Below are 17,570 nucleotides of genomic sequence, written 5' to 3'. Positions count from 1 at the left end.
TAAGGATAGTTGAGCAAGGCTGATAATATAAAATATGTAAAACGGGGAAAATATTTAATACTTCTGTTTCTCTGCTCTAAAGAGTTGGAAGGGTTGTGTTAACAATATATACGGTGCTGCTGTGCTCAGGCATGCAGGAGAAATGCAATATATTAGTTCTCAAATCAGTAGTTTGTGAAATGCGTTTCTAGTATCCAGGGATTTTCAGGACTGTTACACTGATAAGGAGTCAAGGGCGGTCTCCTCATGGGCTGGGATGGCTCTCTTGGGAGAAAAAGGGAACAGAAGAAAAGGAGCAGCAGATTAAGAGCTGGACATTTTAGTGTTTCTTTACTTCCAAATGCTGATTTTTTTTTAACTCTTCAGTCTGCAGATATTTAAAACTCTGCAGCAGCTTCAGTTCTGACTTAGAGCTGATGAATCACCTTGTAAAAAGACCTTCTGCAGGAAGCTGTGGTGTACAAGGAGAACCTTACACCGAGGGAAGTTTATTCTCATAGGAATTATATATGATTCCTGTGAGACAGACAGAAGGACAAAGAAGAGCAACTTTCCCTATAGACACCAATAACGATGTTCTGGTATGAAAGTCACCCGTGGGAGCAATAGTTAGGAGGCCAGCAAAAACGGGGAGGACTATCTAAGGTTCCAAGTCTTCTTCACTGGTTGATCACCTGATGTAATAACCTTGACATTTTGCTGGCTTTTTTATGCAAGGAACCCAAAGCAAAAGCCTGGAGGAAGGGAAGGTTCAGCACCACCAAAGGATTTAAGATGCACTTGAAATTCAGGTTGTACCACCAGGGCTCAGATCCTGCAGAATCAGACCAATTGGAAGGGACTAAATATGCTCTTCTTTTCTGAAGCGTCTGAGAAAGAGGGAGACAGAAAACATTCCAGGTGAGTCCTTCAAGGGGACTTTCAAGTGAGGGGAGTTCCTTTGAAAGCAGAGGTGCAATTTATTGTTTCCTGCACCAAGTTTAATGAAAGAAATCTGAGAAGCAATAACCAGCAACAATAACAAAAAAGTACTGTTTATTGTTACCCATTGACTGGACAGCTTGTTAAACTGAATGTTCCAGTGAAATTATTATAATTATTATTATTATTACTATTACTACTACGGTTATTATTATTATTACAAAAAAAGAAACAGAGGACAGAGACAGTATTTTTTTGAGGCAAATCAGTTTTCTCCCCCCCAGAAAATAAAAATGGAACATTTCTTGCTTAGAACTCTACCGGTCAGACTAAGCCCTGCATTTGGGCCAGGAAAGCCACTTATTCAAACTCTGCAGCTTTTTGCTGTGTTTTAGGTGATGCATCTGAATTTTCTCGTTTTCTGGTTGCCTAATAGAACATAATTATTTTCTACACTTACATTGTGTGAAACACATTTCAGTCTGCCAGCCTCAAGGAGCTGCAACCTCACCATAACACTTTTATAGTTTGAGAGAATTTTTTACACCTGAAAACTGGGATTAAGATTGTAAATTCTTATAAAAGAACGTTGATACTCAGTTGCATGTGGCTTTGTGATTGATGACCGTATCCTGCTCAGCTAATCTCAGTTTGCCAGGAAAGCCTTTATGACTATGAGAATTTTAGGTCCTTTGATTTCTGTGATAGATTCCTTAAAGCTGCTCAGGCTTTGCTGGATAATTGCTTCATCTCTAGAGCGTCACTTTCGGCCCAGGGAAATGTGGCATCTTCTTTAAAACAGTTACTGTACTTTTTGATCTGTTTGTAATCTACAGAATTAAACAAAGCAAAAGCAGAAACAGGAACAAATGAAACCTAGCCCCTTGCTTGGCTCCCCAGGGCAGTTTCAGAGTGGGCTGGCTGATACCCTGTTTGCTGAAGAAATCAAGGACAGAAGGAGAAAGCTGTAATGAGACTTGGTGAGTCTTGATTTGAATTTTTAGCATGTTTTTCCTTTCAGGTTAGGAACTATGTGTGGAAGATCTGTGGTTTTAAAATTGAAGTGAAGCCACAGAGCCTCCTGCCAGCAGAGTTAGTTTCTCTGGTTGTGCTTAAAATGGTTCCTCTGTTGCATGCACAAATCAGCTTCCTCTGTGAAAGCAGCAGAAAGCTCAACTCAAAAGTGACTTGTATTGGTTTTGATGGAAGAATTGTTGGCCACGATTCTTACAGTTCTATTTCGTAGTTTTCCCCAAAGTTTTGCTGACTTTCCCCTGCTCAGAAACTGCAGAACCTCACCTGTGCAGTTGTCACATGGAGAGATTTTTGGCTGCTCAGAGCAGGAGGTTTTCCTGCACCTCATCACATGCAACTCCAGCAGTGTTTGATTCAGCAGTGAATTTTGATAACGTTGCACAAGAATGTAAGTAGCACATCACAGTATAGTCCTCACTGGAAAAAAATTAGTAGGGTAGTAGCAAGTTCTGCTATTGCTCAGCAGGAGACAGAAATCCCTACCTTCTATAGTCTTTGAGCTCTTGATTTAAAGAACTGGAATTGCTTCCAGAGTCCTTTTCAGTATCATCACTATGGATAAACTTAGACCCTCACCAGTCCAGGTACAGTTACAAACATGTGAAATTAGAGCAGAAATAAGGGAGGATTGGAGCAGAGCTGCCCACCACATTTTGCTGCCTGGAATATATTCTGCACCCTTACAATTTTTACAGGGTTCTGGTTTTCAGTTTGGTAAGAACACTTTATGTGTTATGGCACTTTGAGCCCTGTGTTTTCTCTATTTTCTTTACATTTCTTCTTTTCACTTTATCTCCTCACTTCCTCTATTCTGTTCTTTGACGCTGCTCTATCCTTTGATAATTTTTCCACTGTTCTTTTGTACTTATTTTCCATTTGTTGTGTTTTTCTTTATTCTCTTACCAAATATTTTTTCCTTTCTTATTCTCTCACTCCACTACTGTCATTATGCTTTCCCTATCTCTCATAGGTCGCTTATGCTTATTTTTCTAGTGTTTCTGATTTTATTTCTGTTATTTTCTCTCAGGAAATAAAAACATGGCCATGCCATATGTACATAGCTGCTTTTTTCTAGTCATCCTCAAAGAAAAACTGAACCTTGCAAAAATCATGAGGGAGCAGAAGGCATTCCAGGCAACAAAACCTGTGGGTGACTCTGCTCGAATTCCCCCTTATTGCTCCTGTAATTTGATGTGTTTGCACTTGTAGCTGGACTGATGACCTTTGCAGTCACCCTTGCACACGGGCATCCTTATTACACTCATCCTTTCTTCAAGGGTTCTTCTCTCTGATCCTCACACATCCAGGACCTGATTCCAGTGAGACTTCACTTGTGCACATCTGCCCAGTGCAAAGGTAAAGCCTTGGGAGTGACTGGGAGTAGATCTCTACCTGTGCCTTGTACAAGAACCAGCACACCACGCAAGGGGTTCAGGCTCAGGATCCCTGAGCAGGGTGACAGCAGCACTGAAGGATGTTTCTAGAAGTGATGGTGACTCCTGGTCCTGCAGGACCACGACAATAGCAAGGGCAGGAGCTGAGTGACTTTGCTCCTGTGGGTTTGGCTGTAGGGAGGCTCATGGTTGCATCCTAGAGGTAAACGTTCTCTGTGAGATCCACCAGGGCTGGGCTTGTATGCTGGCCTGAAGCCTGAAATCCAACATTGAAGAAATACAAGGTACTGCAGCTTCTTTGTGTCAGCAAAAGCTCCTTTTGGAAACACATTGCTTAAAGTATCGTTCAACTGTAAAATAATCTAATGTATTAATCTAAAGTAAGCCCTGTTGACTACCTTTTTAGCAAAAGAAGCTACTAATAAAATAGATGATTTAATGAGAAACCTTTGAAACCTTGGGAAAACCCAGAACTCCTTCTGCCTGGAACTGTTATTCTTGAAACTCTGTTTTCTTCAGTTCTTTCGTTCTTTTTTCTCTCCCACCTGCTTTCTACCATCAAGTGCCCTGAGACACCAGGGCTGCTGCCCTGTGCTGGGAGAGGCACAGCACCAGCCAGGCTGGCACTGAGCACGTCCCCTTGTGCCCGAGGGAAACATGCCCTGGAAGCGTGTGGAGCTGGAAGTGAGGCACTGGAGACGGGCTGCTTTTCTTGCCTGAGCCGGGCATTTGCGCTGCCTCCACCTCTGCCCTCTGCTCTTCCTGGGGAAGGGGCAACGGTGCCTCTTGATTTGCTTGCCTGCTGCGACAGGGCTCTGCTGTCACCTGCCTGCAGAGTCATTTGCAAACAGGCTCCATCGCTGGGGAGCAGAAATGTGTTTTTTTCAAACCCGAAGCAGATTTATAGTCTGGCTTCCTGTCAGGTCTTTGCATTTTCCTTCTCCGCCCCTCCCAGTCTCTGACACACTTTTTCTTACTTTCTGTGCAGCTCTTTGCTTGTTCTTCCCCCAGTGCCCCAGCCTCCTTCATTCCTGATTCTTCCAAAACTTTTGCACTTTGGGAGCCAGGGGGTGTTTTACTCCTTGTGTTTCCTTTACTTTTCAACAGCTGCAGAGCACAAATAACCTCTCCAAGACTCCTGGAGAGACGCTGACAATTGCATGGAAGCGACATAGAGAGTGCAGCCTGCAGAGCTGCAGCGAGACAGCCGGTCACTCATGAGCACCCAAGGTAAGGAAAGCAGCTGTCAGAGCAGCTCCACCTCCCTGCTGGCTACCATAGCACTTGGCTCTGATCACTTGAAGTTCCACTTTGACCGTTTTTGCATTGATACTCAAGAGTTTCTTTGAAAATGGTTCCGTTCGTGCTTTCCTTGCCCTCAGCAGGTCTGGTACTTTGCATGTGCCGATCTTTGGAGCCCAGGGCTCAGGGAGGCAAACAGGTTGTAGCTGGAGTGCAAAGGTGCACTGGGAAAGAGAGTTGATATGGAGGTCTGGAGAGGGGAGATGAAGGACTGATCATCAGCACTTGTCTCCAGGGAATTTCTGGTTCTGCCCATAGTGTGTTGTGCTCTAGCCCTTTCTTTAAATCTCTTCACTGAGACTTATGCTTTCTGTTAACTAGTAAAATCTTTCTTATTTGGTTTTCTTCCTCTTTTTATTCGTTCTTCTCACTTCCTTTATTCTATTCTCAACTCTATCTCTAATTATCTTTTACACCATCTTTTTATGCCTTTTTTTCATCAAGAGTATTTTCTGTGTGACAAATGTTTCCCTTGTTTGTTCCTTTCCTTTCCCTCTGCCTTCTTTCATGCCTGCGCAATAGAGTGTACATCCTCCCTCAAGTTCTTAATCTCTCCCTCCTTCCCCTCTGTCAGTTCCTTCTTGTTCTTGTGTTCTCCTTTCCTGTTGCTCCTCCAGCTTCACACACACGCTCCTACTTCCTGCTCCATGCCCTCTCTCATGGGTTTGCTGCCCCGGCAAGTTCCTTTTGCCCACACAGAGGTGTTGCCTCTCCATTGGGCTGTCCTTACACACATGTCTCTTTCCTGTCATTCCCTTCCATGGACATGTGCAGGATTTGCATATTTACGGTTTTGGGGGATGCATCCCAAAATAAGAGACTTTCACACTTGCATAGCTTCCTTCCAGTGCTCAGACTCATAGTTAGTCATTCACAACAAATAACCACTGTCATCCTGTCTCTCTGTTTCTTTTTGTCTCACAAACAGCATTTTCTAACACCTTTGTCTTCCTCTCCACTCTCAAATACAGCCTGCCCTGACTTTGTGTATTCTATCCCTTCTCTTTCTGCCATCCCACTCCTTCCTACCTCCTTACCACAGCTCTCCACCAGGTTTCTCTATCTGTTTTTATCTTTATATTGAGTTGAAACTGGGAGGAACTGCTGATGCAGATGGGCTTGCACTGCTGCCTTACGATCCCTGCTGTCAGCCTGCGGGGGAACCAGAGGAAGTATTGCAGTCTCTCAGCTCCTCTTTCCTCTGCAGAATATGCAGCCTGAGTAGAGGAAGAGCTTAGTGATGGGACTGAAGGTGGATGAAAAAATGGGAGAGCACAATGCAGAATGCCTTTGGAAAACCATAAAAATAGTGCTATTTGATCATAAATCTTTTTACCAAGCTTAATAAACTTCTGGAATTCCTTCCCCACAGCAGAATTTCTGATCTGACTCTGGCATAGTTTTTGTCCTGTTGAATCCTATGGGATTCCAAGTCTCAGAGGTAGAAGTTCTCAACTCTAATGCTGTAGTGGGAGTAACTTTGCTCCTAGGATCTGGAAACAGCTCATGTCTTTTATACCAGACATATTGGTGAGTCACCAAGATCAGGCATGGCTAAAAACTGCATTCAAGGACAATATCTGGTATTATTCCTTGCTTAAATTTGTATGCTTTGAATCAGATATGACAAATAAGTGCATTTCTTTGATGAAGCTTTTTAGCCTCACCTTCTTAAGAAGGACTATTGAGACTGAAGATTTATTTCTATGGATGTTCTGTTGTGGTCTTTTGGGAACTGAATATGGATCACTTACTAAACTCAACTGAATTAGTAAGAGAATTATTATGTGGGAGAATTCTCTTAGCGATCTGTCGTGCTCTCTCAAATTGTCTGTCTCCTTATGAATGAAAGGAGCTTCAATTTTATGTTTGCAGTTATAAGATATTCTTTCTGATTCAGAAAGGCCTTTGAGCTGTGAGCATTCTCTTCTCAATACAGAAACAGGTACATTAAAATATTTTTGCCTTTTGGAACTTGCAAAAAGACTACAAGCCTAGAACAATAAAATAAGAGATGCTCATTTTATACATACAGGTCTAATATGGCTCTTTCTTACTCTGTTGTAACTCACCTTGTGACGGGAACAGCATCTGTATTCCTTTGAGTCATTCTACCAAACTTGTGGATTTTGTGCCTTGTTTTGTTAGTATATTTTGCCCCCTATGTGCTGGTTTGGGCAAATTTGGAAATATTTTTGGCAGATTTGGAACCCTATTACTGGTTCTTTTGGTAAAGACTTGATGTCTCCCAGAAATAAATTGGCTGAGACAATGTCTCTTCTCTCTCTCTCTCCCCCTCCTTTTTCTTTTGCATTACATAGTTTGCTTGTGTTGAGTTAAAAATGGACATCGTCAAAGGTGTGTTGTGACATTTGCAAGGGGATCTGGAGACAGAAATTTTAATTTTGTGTGTATGTCCAGCTTCTTGAATCATGTGTCTGGCAGAGGAGAAATTTCAGCAGGAAAGAGCCTGGAAACTTTCTATTCTACTCAACAAATTGCTCTATCAAGAGAGCCAACTCCAGAACAGAAATTCAGAATCATGTGTTTGACTCTCTGCTCTTATGCAAATAGTTACTTCCAATTAGACTTAACTCTGAATTAAGAGAACAATAAGCTTTTAATGTGGGTGACAAGAGAGAACCATCTGACTGCATGGATTTGTTCCAATTAAAGGTAATTTGGACCTTCTCTAGAAGGATGCATCCCAGATATGCTGAAGATACCAGAATGCCATATACCAAATGACCTTGGTTTCTATACAGTTGCTTGGTGAAAAGTTTTCACCAGATATATGGAAGATTGCTCACAGAGGATGAAATTTATAGAGATCCTTAGCTACCCACTTGTTAGCAGATGGCTCAACTCTCTCTTTGATATTGAAATACATCTTTCATGAAATACAAATCTTTCACTTAGATATGGTCATTAAGTTGTGTAACTGATGGTGGAGTTTGACCTATGGCAGCTTTCTTTGGCCGTAGCCTCCATAGCAATCTAAACTTAAAAAGAAATATGGAACTAGGCCTTGTGATTTTCAAATTGAAGGGTAAAACCATAAACCCCACCAAGTCTGGTCAAGTTTTGCCACTGATATAAGAGAAAAATTCTTTGTCTCTTGTCTGTTTTGCCACTGCTGTCTGTAGGATTTGCATTTGCAGAACCCTGTCTGCTTTGCTGTGAATCCAGCATCTGCAGTGAATCTGCAATTCCTTTTTCAGAACAAATGATGTGGTTTTATAGGTCTACATGTAATAAGATTCTCCATCTCCACCCTTCCCCCAAATTTTCTCTTAGGAGCTGCCTTCACCCTCTAGTCTGGGTCACTTATTTAATGGCAAAGAACATTTTCAGGAAGGTAACCTTTCTGCTTGTGATTTGTTCAAGGACTCTGGAATTATAATGGTTGCTGTCAAATGTATATAATTGGTGTCTGTGGCACGCATCCAGTGAGTGATAAAAGCTTCGTTGTCTCTGCTGCTTTAGTCTGTATTCTCTCCCTATATCACCCTCTCACTTCTGCTCCTCCCAGGCAAGAGGAGAATGCAGTGCCAGGCTGTTTAAAGTGCAGTTTGACAAAGCAGCAGCTCTGCCAGATTCCCTGTCACGGTGTCCCAGCTCTGGGCAGTGGATTCCCTTGGCTGAGGGTTGCACACTGACTTAAGTTAAGCACGAAGGTCTCCTCTGAACTTTGATTTCAAACACCTCCCTTCATAACCTTCTGCCAAATATTTGGGCTCTAGGAAGGGTGATAGTTTATGAGTACCATGAATTCACAACCTTAGTGATCTACATGTAACATTTTACCAGCAGGTAAGAACTTTGTGCTTTCATATATGTAAGGCAAACATGCAGGGTGGGTTTTCACAGCTCACAAAAGTACATTATTAATAGCACCCAAAATTGGCAATGTGTTATACACTGTCTGCCCCCAGTGCTGAACATGTAGTGAGGAGAATATTCCTGTTATGTTAGTCCTGCAAAACCTATTTTATCTTCAGGGCTGGATGGGGCATTACTTTCTAATGCTGTCTGCTTCAGTGAATCTGTTTAGCAGCTCAAGAGGAAAGAGAAATTTGTCAAATCTCACTGGAAATCTATCAGAAATGTCAAATGAAATGCTGTAGCATTCTGGTTTTGTCAAAAGGATAAATGTATATACAGCTGTGTGTGTGATATTATTTGTAGTAATTGTTGCCTCAGTGAATTTGTCTGTGAAGTAACTTCGTGTAGTATTAAGGGATGTGTTTGTTCTGGTCCCTGAGGCCAGCTTGGCCTTACACAAAGGTACTTGTTATTTGCTCAAGCCAGCCCTGGTTTTTGGAGTTCAGGGGACGAATCAACTTCAGTGTAGCCAAGGAAAGGATTCCCACTGGCCCTCTGAGCACTGCGCAAATTCTCCTTAGGTTGTAATTGAGATGCTGAGGACCAAATGTAGCATAAGGTTTCTGTTTAAAATGGAATAAGGATTTTTTTTCCATCTGCATGCAGAAAAAGCTGTATGGTAGCAGTACATATATGGTTATCATTAGCAGTTGAAGGATTGTTTCCACTTCATTTTTATAGCTCAAAATGTATATAAACATCTCCAGTCTGTCTGTGCCCATACTTGAAATCAGTGTATGATTTCAAGTGAGTGTACTTAATAGGTTGTTACACACATTTAATATATTTGAGCACAAAAATAAGTTCCTCCAAGATTTGAAATGCTAATAAAGACACCTTTCAAATATTTCCCTCTGGGGATTCTGAATCCTGATGAAACTGGGAAAACACCCAAAGGGTATTTCAATTCTTTTTACACCAAGTACATTTCCAACTACAGTGAAAATGGTGATTGAAACTTTTCTCTTTGATCATGAACTGAAAAATTATCACATTTATAAGATCATTTGAAGGCTTTTGGCTTTTAACAACTCAATTCAAATACCAGTGACGTACACTACTCGCTGACCAAACTCTGTTGCATGGAGTCTGTGTTTAAAAGAACTTTTCCTCCCTGGTTTCAGTTTTGTGTGGATCCTCTCCAAAGTCTACTGGTGCATCCCAGTCTTTTACAAGAACAAGTCATAGTGTCTATCCAGCATCTGCTTCCTGCATCTCATTGCTTGGCTTTTTCTGAATCACAGAATTATTTAGGTTGGAAAAGACCTTTAAGGTCACTGAGTCCAACTGTTAACCCAGCACTGCCAAGTCCAGCACTAAATCATGTCTCTGAGCACCATGTGAAGTAGTGTACATTCCATATGGTTTTTGTAGTTTATAATGAGGTAGTTAGTGAGATCATCAAACTCTTTTCACTAATGATTTGCAGTGACTGAAAATAGAAAATTCCATAAATTTTTCCCACTTTCTTTACTATTGCTGAGCCTGAGGAAAAAAAACAAGCTTAAGGTATGATACTTCCCTGCTACTACTCTGCTGGTCTTCCTTCACAGTTCCTGCCAAAGGAAGTCAGAATAAGTCTCAAAATTTAAGAATCTTTTGTGTGTGATTCGTCCTTCCAGTAACATATCCCTTTATTTCCAGTTACATATTTTTCAGAAAGACCCAAGACTAACATGTTTTATTTTAGAAGGTTTAATTTCCTTCTGTCTTTTATTCTCTCTTTTTTGCAATATATGCCATGAAAGATACCAGGGTAGTACGAAACAAAAATTGTTTAAACTTCTGTGTCAGGATTGAAAAAAATGTGGTTTTTTCTTGCTTGAGTTGTTCAAAAAAAGTGAAGGAGTTTTACATTTCCCGAAAGGCTGGAAACGCTGAATCTGTTGGGTTTTTTTAATCTGCAGGTCTGTGGAATGAAGGAAAAGTGATACTTGAATATTTTCATAAGGATTGTTACACTACAGAATGGTGTTTTTGTGACTCATCCATATCCACACTGAGAGCAGCATCCAGGCAGTTTTGCTGAATTAAACGCTACTGACAGCAGCACCTTCACTGAATCACTGCCCAGCAAGGCTGCACACCTGGGAGTGTGGGGCTGGCTTCATGTTGGCCTTAGAAGCCAGGTGAGAATACAATATCAGGAAGAATATTCCACCTGCAAGGAACAACTGGAAAACACTCGGTCTGAGACAGTAATGATCAGAATTTGAATGCCCCTTTGAAAGCTGTGGATTCAGTGACAAGCTCCTGATACACTGTAGTATGTGCTGCAATGCAGAAAAATGTAAACTCATTGCAACATGATAATAGTGCAGAAATCCAAAGCTACTTGAGCAGGATAGTATTAGAAATCTTGAATGAATTCAGAAATACTGGCTATTGAATAAACAATGCCATCAGCACAGATTGAGTATAGTCTCTGCACAAAGGGACCAAACAGTAAAAATTATTTGCACATTCAAATATTGCAAGGAAAAAACATGAGAAAAGGCAGAGTTTGGTTTGTTACTGCTCCTTTGGTCCTCACAGGACATCTCAAGTCCTCTCTCCCTTCAGCCTGACCAGTTTGTCTGACTCTCCTCACTTGTTTAATATCTCCTTTCCTTCTCCTCTCTGATTCTGATTCCCAGCCCATGCATGCGGGTCCTGTCAAATGAGAGAAGGCATCTGGCAAACTCCTCTCTCTACAGCAGACTTTAGAGCTGAAGGCATCACTCACCTCCAGTTTGTGACTGAGGGAGATGAAGCAATGCACCAAGTACAGCAAATGAAAAAAACCTGCCTGAAAGCAGAGACAGGCCATTGTGTTTTAGCAAGCTCTAAACTCTCTAAACAAAGTCAAATTTTCATCTGGGATATTCTTCCAGTTCTTTTCTCTTGTGGAGAATGTTTCACACAGACAGTTGGCTGTGCTGGGTTTCAGATCAGAGCATCAGCTTCTGAGGGCTGGGCAATGCCACATCCTGGCATTTTGTACTATGTTGTCTGTGGCTAAAAGTGGTTCCTGCCCACCTCTCCTCTCCCCTCACGTGGAGGCAGTGAACTCTGTAACCTCAGACCAGAAATTTGTTCTACTGTGAATTTGGCCTTACACAAGCCCAAGAGAAACTGTACAGTTATATGCTGCCCAAACCAACAATCCTTAATTCCTCCGAGAAAAAGCAGTGAGTGGGGTGAGTGCCTTCTGATGGTTGAATGTGGATTCTGAGCCACCAGCTGGACCATTCTGTCCTGAAAAGGAACAGCAACATTTTTGGCTAAGTGCTAAAGGTTTGCATATAGGAATCCAAAAGGAGCATATGGCCATTGCTTTAAACTTGCCTTATTCTTTAAAAATATGCTTTACCAGAATTATCCATTTCAGACCCTCTAACTGTGGAGTGAGAAAGTTTAATTCCCTTTTTTTTCCCTTGCTAGAATAAGTGGTATCGTAAATACTAGAAAGAAACAGAGTTATTTCAGGAATTTGAATTGGGATAAGTCTGATTCACAGAGACTTCCATCACGACTCCACTGAAGATACCAGGAGCTGTGCATCAGTTGTTTGAAGAGAGCTGTTGGTCCTTGCTCAGTTCACCTCAACTCCACCATTCACCTCAGGACCAGCATTCCTGATAAAATGTGCAGTGTTACCCCAGTCCATCTTGGTGATAACATGTCTGGGTGTGGCTCTTTGCTATTGCAGGTAACGGATTGTGCAACAGTGATATGAAATTGTCCTGATGTATATAAGTAACCAGGACCACCACTACTAAACTGCTTTTCACCCCAGAGAATGTTGTCATTGAGAGCACCCAAGGGGCTTGCCCACTCACAGAGTTACTCCTACAGCTCTTCTAGCAATCCAGGAATTATTAATAATTAGTTGCTCACAGGAAAGGTCCTGTAAACACTTCCTCCCACACTGATTGCTGTGAACAATTTCAGTGTGAGTGTGGGGAGAAAGCACAGCTTTGTGGTTACTGCAGTTCCCCTTGCAGAGCTCTCCCATGGCACTTGCCCACATCACACTGAGTCCCCTCTCCTGTGACGTTCTGTGTTCTGTGCTCCCTCACCGAGGCACCGAGTGGGGCACCAGGAGAGCACCTGTCCCTGCCTTCAGCTCAGGTAACTGTGCTGCTGTGCAGGGAAGGGCACCTGTGAAACCCCCTCCTGCAGGCTTGGGTGGGTGAAGCCAGAGCAAGAACTCCCAACCTCTCAAGAACTCAAGCAGAAGGTGGCAGAGGAAGCTCCCAGTAGTCTGAATTCCACCCAGTAATGCCGACCTCAGTGCTCATGTCAGCCTAGGACACAGCTTCTAAAACTGCTGATAATGAAAAGGCTGGACACATTCCTATTTGAAGAGGCTTTTTAAATTCTCCATATGCTTCGTTTAAAAAAATTCCTTTAATCTTTCTGATGTTTGCTGTACCCTGGAGAATAATGAGAGTTCTTTTCTCATTTGATGAGTCTATTGCTTTTACAGGATTTGAAACACTTGCTGACCTGAGTAGCTTATGACAAAACAGGATTTTGAATTCAGATCCAACTTGCTCTGCCTTGCTTCCTTTCCTAATCCAGAGTGAACCTTATCTGTTGTTATTTTGTATTTTGTGTGATGGGGTATCATGCTGGACCAATTACTGGCACAGAGAGGATCAAAGGACCTTGCTCTCGGAGAAGGAAACTTGTGCATCATTCCTAAAAATTCTGAAACATGAGTGGAGAAAAGCAGGAGTTAAATTGGCTCCTGCATAACAGTTGCTTTGTCTTACGCTTGATGTTCCACCCCTGTGCCTAATTCCTCAGTCTTGTCTTCCATGGTGACTTCGTTAGCAATGAGATGCTAATTAAATTTCATATTTACGATTAGAAAATAAAATCATTGGACCTTTTTTAAATAGATTTTTATGAGTTTTGGCTCAGTTAGCTGAGTCAGCAGCATGGATTCTGCAAGGCTGAACTCACCGGCTTTGAAAAAAAAAGATAAATAGAGCAACTAATGATGAAAGGAGAGTCTAATCTAAAACCTCATACAGTTTCTACACTGTATGAGCTTTTGAGCATAAGAAAAATAAATTTGTTTTCGTTCCTTGTAGAAAGTCATGTAGAAAGAACCCTTCTTTTATTATGTCTCAGAGGGTTCAAAGCTTAAAATTTCATTTAATTCTTCAAAACTCAGCTGTGGCTGGAAACAATATACTGAAAAGAGATTGATGCATCAGCAATGTTTGTCATCACCTGTTAGCTAGCAAAATATTTATTTCAGAGCTTAGAATTAACACAGGTAAGCACTGGCACACAGCATCTGCCCTCTTCCCCATGGAATGTGCACTGCTGGAGAGTTTATACAACACTAGAGAACCAGAACTACTTAAATACTGCTGCCAGCCAGATTTATAGGTGCTATAGAGAGCAGTTCCCCATTCATGTAAAAATTAGCACCTCACAAAGCTTTAAAGGCCCATTTTTCCAATACTTAGAATTTGAAGAATGTTCCAGTTGTGAGAAGATTTTTGAAAGCATTCAACTTCAATTTAAGTGTGTACAGAAGCCCTGATTTTAAAAAGTGCTTAACACTCACCAGGCCCGTGATTCATAGCACCCCCTTATCCCACACTCCACGGCAAGGCTTGCAAAAATCTGCCCATTTATTTTGATGCCTAAATACCACCTGTGCTCTTAGAAAATCTGACCCTAATTATGAGCTGTGCCCTGGAGCAGGAATGAGAAATAGGGGAAATCAATCCTCACGAGTGGAAGCCGTTTGCTTGTGCTCATCTTGTGTGTAACCTCACCTCAGACACAAATGCAATGCTGCATTTAAAACAAAGGCTTTTCTGCACATTCTGCAAATGATTTTGTTGTCAGCCTGTTCTAAGGAATTCTTGTGCTCCAAGGCTTAAGATGGGAGAATAAAACAAACTTCCTCTGACTTTGAGTTTGTTACCACCCTTTGTACTGTTAAACATCTCCTGAAGATCAGGGTTTGGGTGCAAATAATCCTGCAAATATTGCTTTTGTAGTAGTTTTTGTAGATGTTGTTTTAATAACAGCTGCCCATCCTTAAAGGCTGGGATGCTCACAGATAGAATGTAATTCTGGCATCACTTTACAGTTGTTATTTTCACAAATATTTGTTTCCACAGTCAGCGGAGAATTCAATACAATTCTCATACTTCTTCTTACTTTGACTCATGGTCAAGAACCACACCAGGTGAAGGCAAATAGCCAGATTTATTGCTATTTTAGTAGTTTGTTTCTTTAGTCTCTTCAAAAAAAATACACATTAACCGTGAACTGAACTGGCCAGAGTTTGCTGATGAGACCAGAGTTTAGTCTCTTCCCATGGTTAGTTAATTCTTTGGGGATAAATTTTCCACATGAAAGCTTTACAGTATTTTATTCTCTATCTTCAGAGCAATGGGCTTAGTTATGGAGAGAGAAACAGAAAATGCTTAATTCCTCCTTACAATGCTTTGAACCTAGAAAATATAGAATTGCCAAGTATTTGGCATTATCTCTTCCCCAAGACAGCAAGACAAGGTCATGGAGACATTACCACTACAGAAATAATGGACAGACAATGTACAAACAGACCATTTTTCCTTTAGATTGCTATGGAAGTGACTTAGAGGAGCCATTCTGGAAGACGGAGAGCAAATTGTCTCTCTGTTTTGCAGAGATTGCTTTCCTGCTCTTAATTGCAGGCCTTTGGTGACAGGGCATGGCTAAGGAAACCCAGCTGGGTTCTCTGCAGGAAAAAGGGACCTATCTGAGGTCCTCCTCCTGCTCCATGCAAAGCCCCCAGCTCTCCGTAGCGGTGAGAGAAGTTCCTCTAAGACTTTCCTCAGCAGTGGTATCACATTTGAAAGTTACCCACAAGCTCTGTTCAGAAGAAAAGGGAAGTAAGGCAGCCCCCAGCACCTTTCTGCCTGCTATAGACGGTAAGTCTGAGAGAGAGGGTGGTGGGTGTAAGTTTCCGGAGCTGCGTGAAACAGCCCCACAACACTGGTGAAAAAAGAGAAGGCACAGAGCAAGAAGAGGAGGTGACCAGAATGCACAAGCAGGGAAGATCTATTCATAAAACAAGCACAACCATTTCCATGTGCAAGGAGTAAAATATCAAGCTCCTTCTGATTCCCGCTGAGGGTTTGCCCTTCCTAGGCCAGGCTGCTGTGATTTATCGTAGGCTTTTTCTCATCAAATGGCATCCAGTTGTCATCTGTGTGTGTTGTGTGCTGCTGACTGAGATGTTCCTGCAGCTCTGAGCAAGGTGAAAGGATTTGGCCAATGAGCAGAGCGTCCAGCACTATGGCAGACTGTGGCTAGGAGTGAAGCTCACCTCTTCCAGTGAGTTGTTGGTTGTGTAAGGTATGTATGACATTGTTCCAGCTACAGTGGAGCTTTAAAATTAGAGTCTGTTTTAAAGTAATGGTTACAAAGAGGTCACAAAAAGGAATAAAGTGTAGATATCTGGTCAATCTACATAACCTATGCATTTACATAAAATGATCAAAATGGATGTGTGGACCATGGGAGTCATCAGCTTTAGGAGAATAGCCAGTGTTTGATGCAACAGGATATGTTGCTGGAAATTAGAAGCTCAACACGACTGGGTAAGTCTTCACAGAGTTCGGTGGGAGCTATTATACCTTTGCAGAATATTTAAGATGTTTAACTGAATCACATTCTCATCACAATCAGTGCATGCTGTTCTTGTAGTGCAGTATTGCATGGTTGCGTGGGGGTTGTTTTTCATGTATTTGGAGTAGTTCGTTAAGGTTGTTCTTAATAGGGGGGTTATGAGAGTTGGCTTCTTATTTGCCTCTCTTTGTATTTAGTGTGTTTTGACTAGCTGTGGGATTCTTTAACTGCTGGAGCTGTGTCAGGGGGGTTTAGGTTGGATATTGGGAAAAGGTTCTTTGCCCAGATGTTGGTCAGGCACTAACCAGGCTCCCCAGGGAATGGGCACAGCCCCGCAGCTGCCAGAGCTCCAGGAGCCTTTGGACAATGCTCTCAGGCACAGGGTGGGATTTTTGGGTGTCCTGTGCAGGGAGCTGGAGCTGGACTGGCTGATCCTTGTGGGTCCCTTCCAACTCAGAAGATTCCATAATTCTATGATTCTCCGTATAGATCTCTGTCTTATTTTCCTACCATGTTATAAAGCCTGCTATATGAAATATTATTTACAAAGTTTCCTGGGTCATGGTGAATTACAGTGAGATTATCTGACAGTATTCAAGATTGGAGTGTGACCTTTTCTGTTTTAAGAATGGCCTACACATTTACTGTCGATTGTTTCTGAATGTGGAGATTAAGTGAGTGCAGTCCTCTCCTTGAATGTGTTCTGCGTTATCCTTTGACTGTCTGGAGATGAGAGTATCACCTACAGAGGGTCATTAACTGACTAGATGGAAAGTGCTCTTCTCTCTGTTATTTTTTAAAACTTTTGTAATGTAAGAGTTTGTAGAAAATGACAATTTTTTCAAGAAACAGACTAAGTAGGAGTTTTGTTTGGCAGGGCTACAATTCTTTCTCTCTTCCTGATGTGACTTGTATTAATAGAAGTGAAATGTTAACAGCACTGATAAGAATCAGGCTGTCTGTGCCAGGGTTGTGTGGGTTTCATATGTACCAGTTAATGAACCTTTGTCCTTACCAGGTTCTTATGTAGTTCAGTCTGTGGAGATCCCTCACAAACACTGGCTCTCTGTACCAAAGGATGTGCTGGGGTTTGTAATTTGAGCACACATTTACTGGGACCTAACCTACTGTCATCAAAGCCAATTGCATCTTTGAGCAACTTGAATTTTTAATTCAACATTCCTCCTAAACACGCAGGACTTGCCCCCAGCTGTGCCTCCTCCTCCTCTTGAGCTGGCTAGAATCTCATTATCAATTGTAAAAACAAAGTGAGTCAGTCTAAAGAAAAAATTAACCTGGGACCCAGTAATGACTTCTGAGGCGTCTGTTGGACCAGCATTCTCATGAGCCTCGGCAGCCCGAGGATGACAGCTTCTTTCTTAGATCTTGGCTTTTAGCACA

The 17,570-nt window shown here is 41.8% G+C and overlaps 1 protein-coding gene across 3 annotated transcripts in view; it reads left to right on the top strand.

The window, feature by feature from the left end:
• Positions 1 to 1,804: 1,804 nt before the first annotated feature.
• Positions 1,805 to 17,570, top strand: part of CARD11 (caspase recruitment domain family member 11) — a 46,476-nt gene continuing 30,710 nt past the window's right edge. Inside the window, exons 1-2 of one of the 3 annotated variants that reach the window (XM_042037363.1) lie at positions 1,805 to 1,901; positions 4,458 to 4,580. In XM_042037363.1, the coding sequence (XP_041893297.1) occupies positions 4,568 to 4,580 (13 nt within the window). In that variant the 5' untranslated portion in view covers positions 1,805 to 1,901; positions 4,458 to 4,567. Of the gene's footprint in view, positions 1,902 to 4,224; positions 4,581 to 15,553; positions 15,897 to 17,570 lie in introns of those variants that run through there. The other 2 variants (XM_042037362.1, XM_042037364.1) reach the window with 2 other exon arrangements.

Source organism: Corvus kubaryi, unplaced genomic scaffold (genome assembly GCF_017639235.1).
Source record: "Corvus kubaryi isolate FWS band 111438036 unplaced genomic scaffold, C.kubaryi_AGA036_p1.0 37387, whole genome shotgun sequence".
NCBI lineage: Eukaryota > Metazoa > Chordata > Aves > Passeriformes > Corvidae > Corvus > Corvus kubaryi.
Note: the sequence above shows the minus strand (reverse complement) of the source record. Positions and strands in the feature narration are given on the sequence as shown.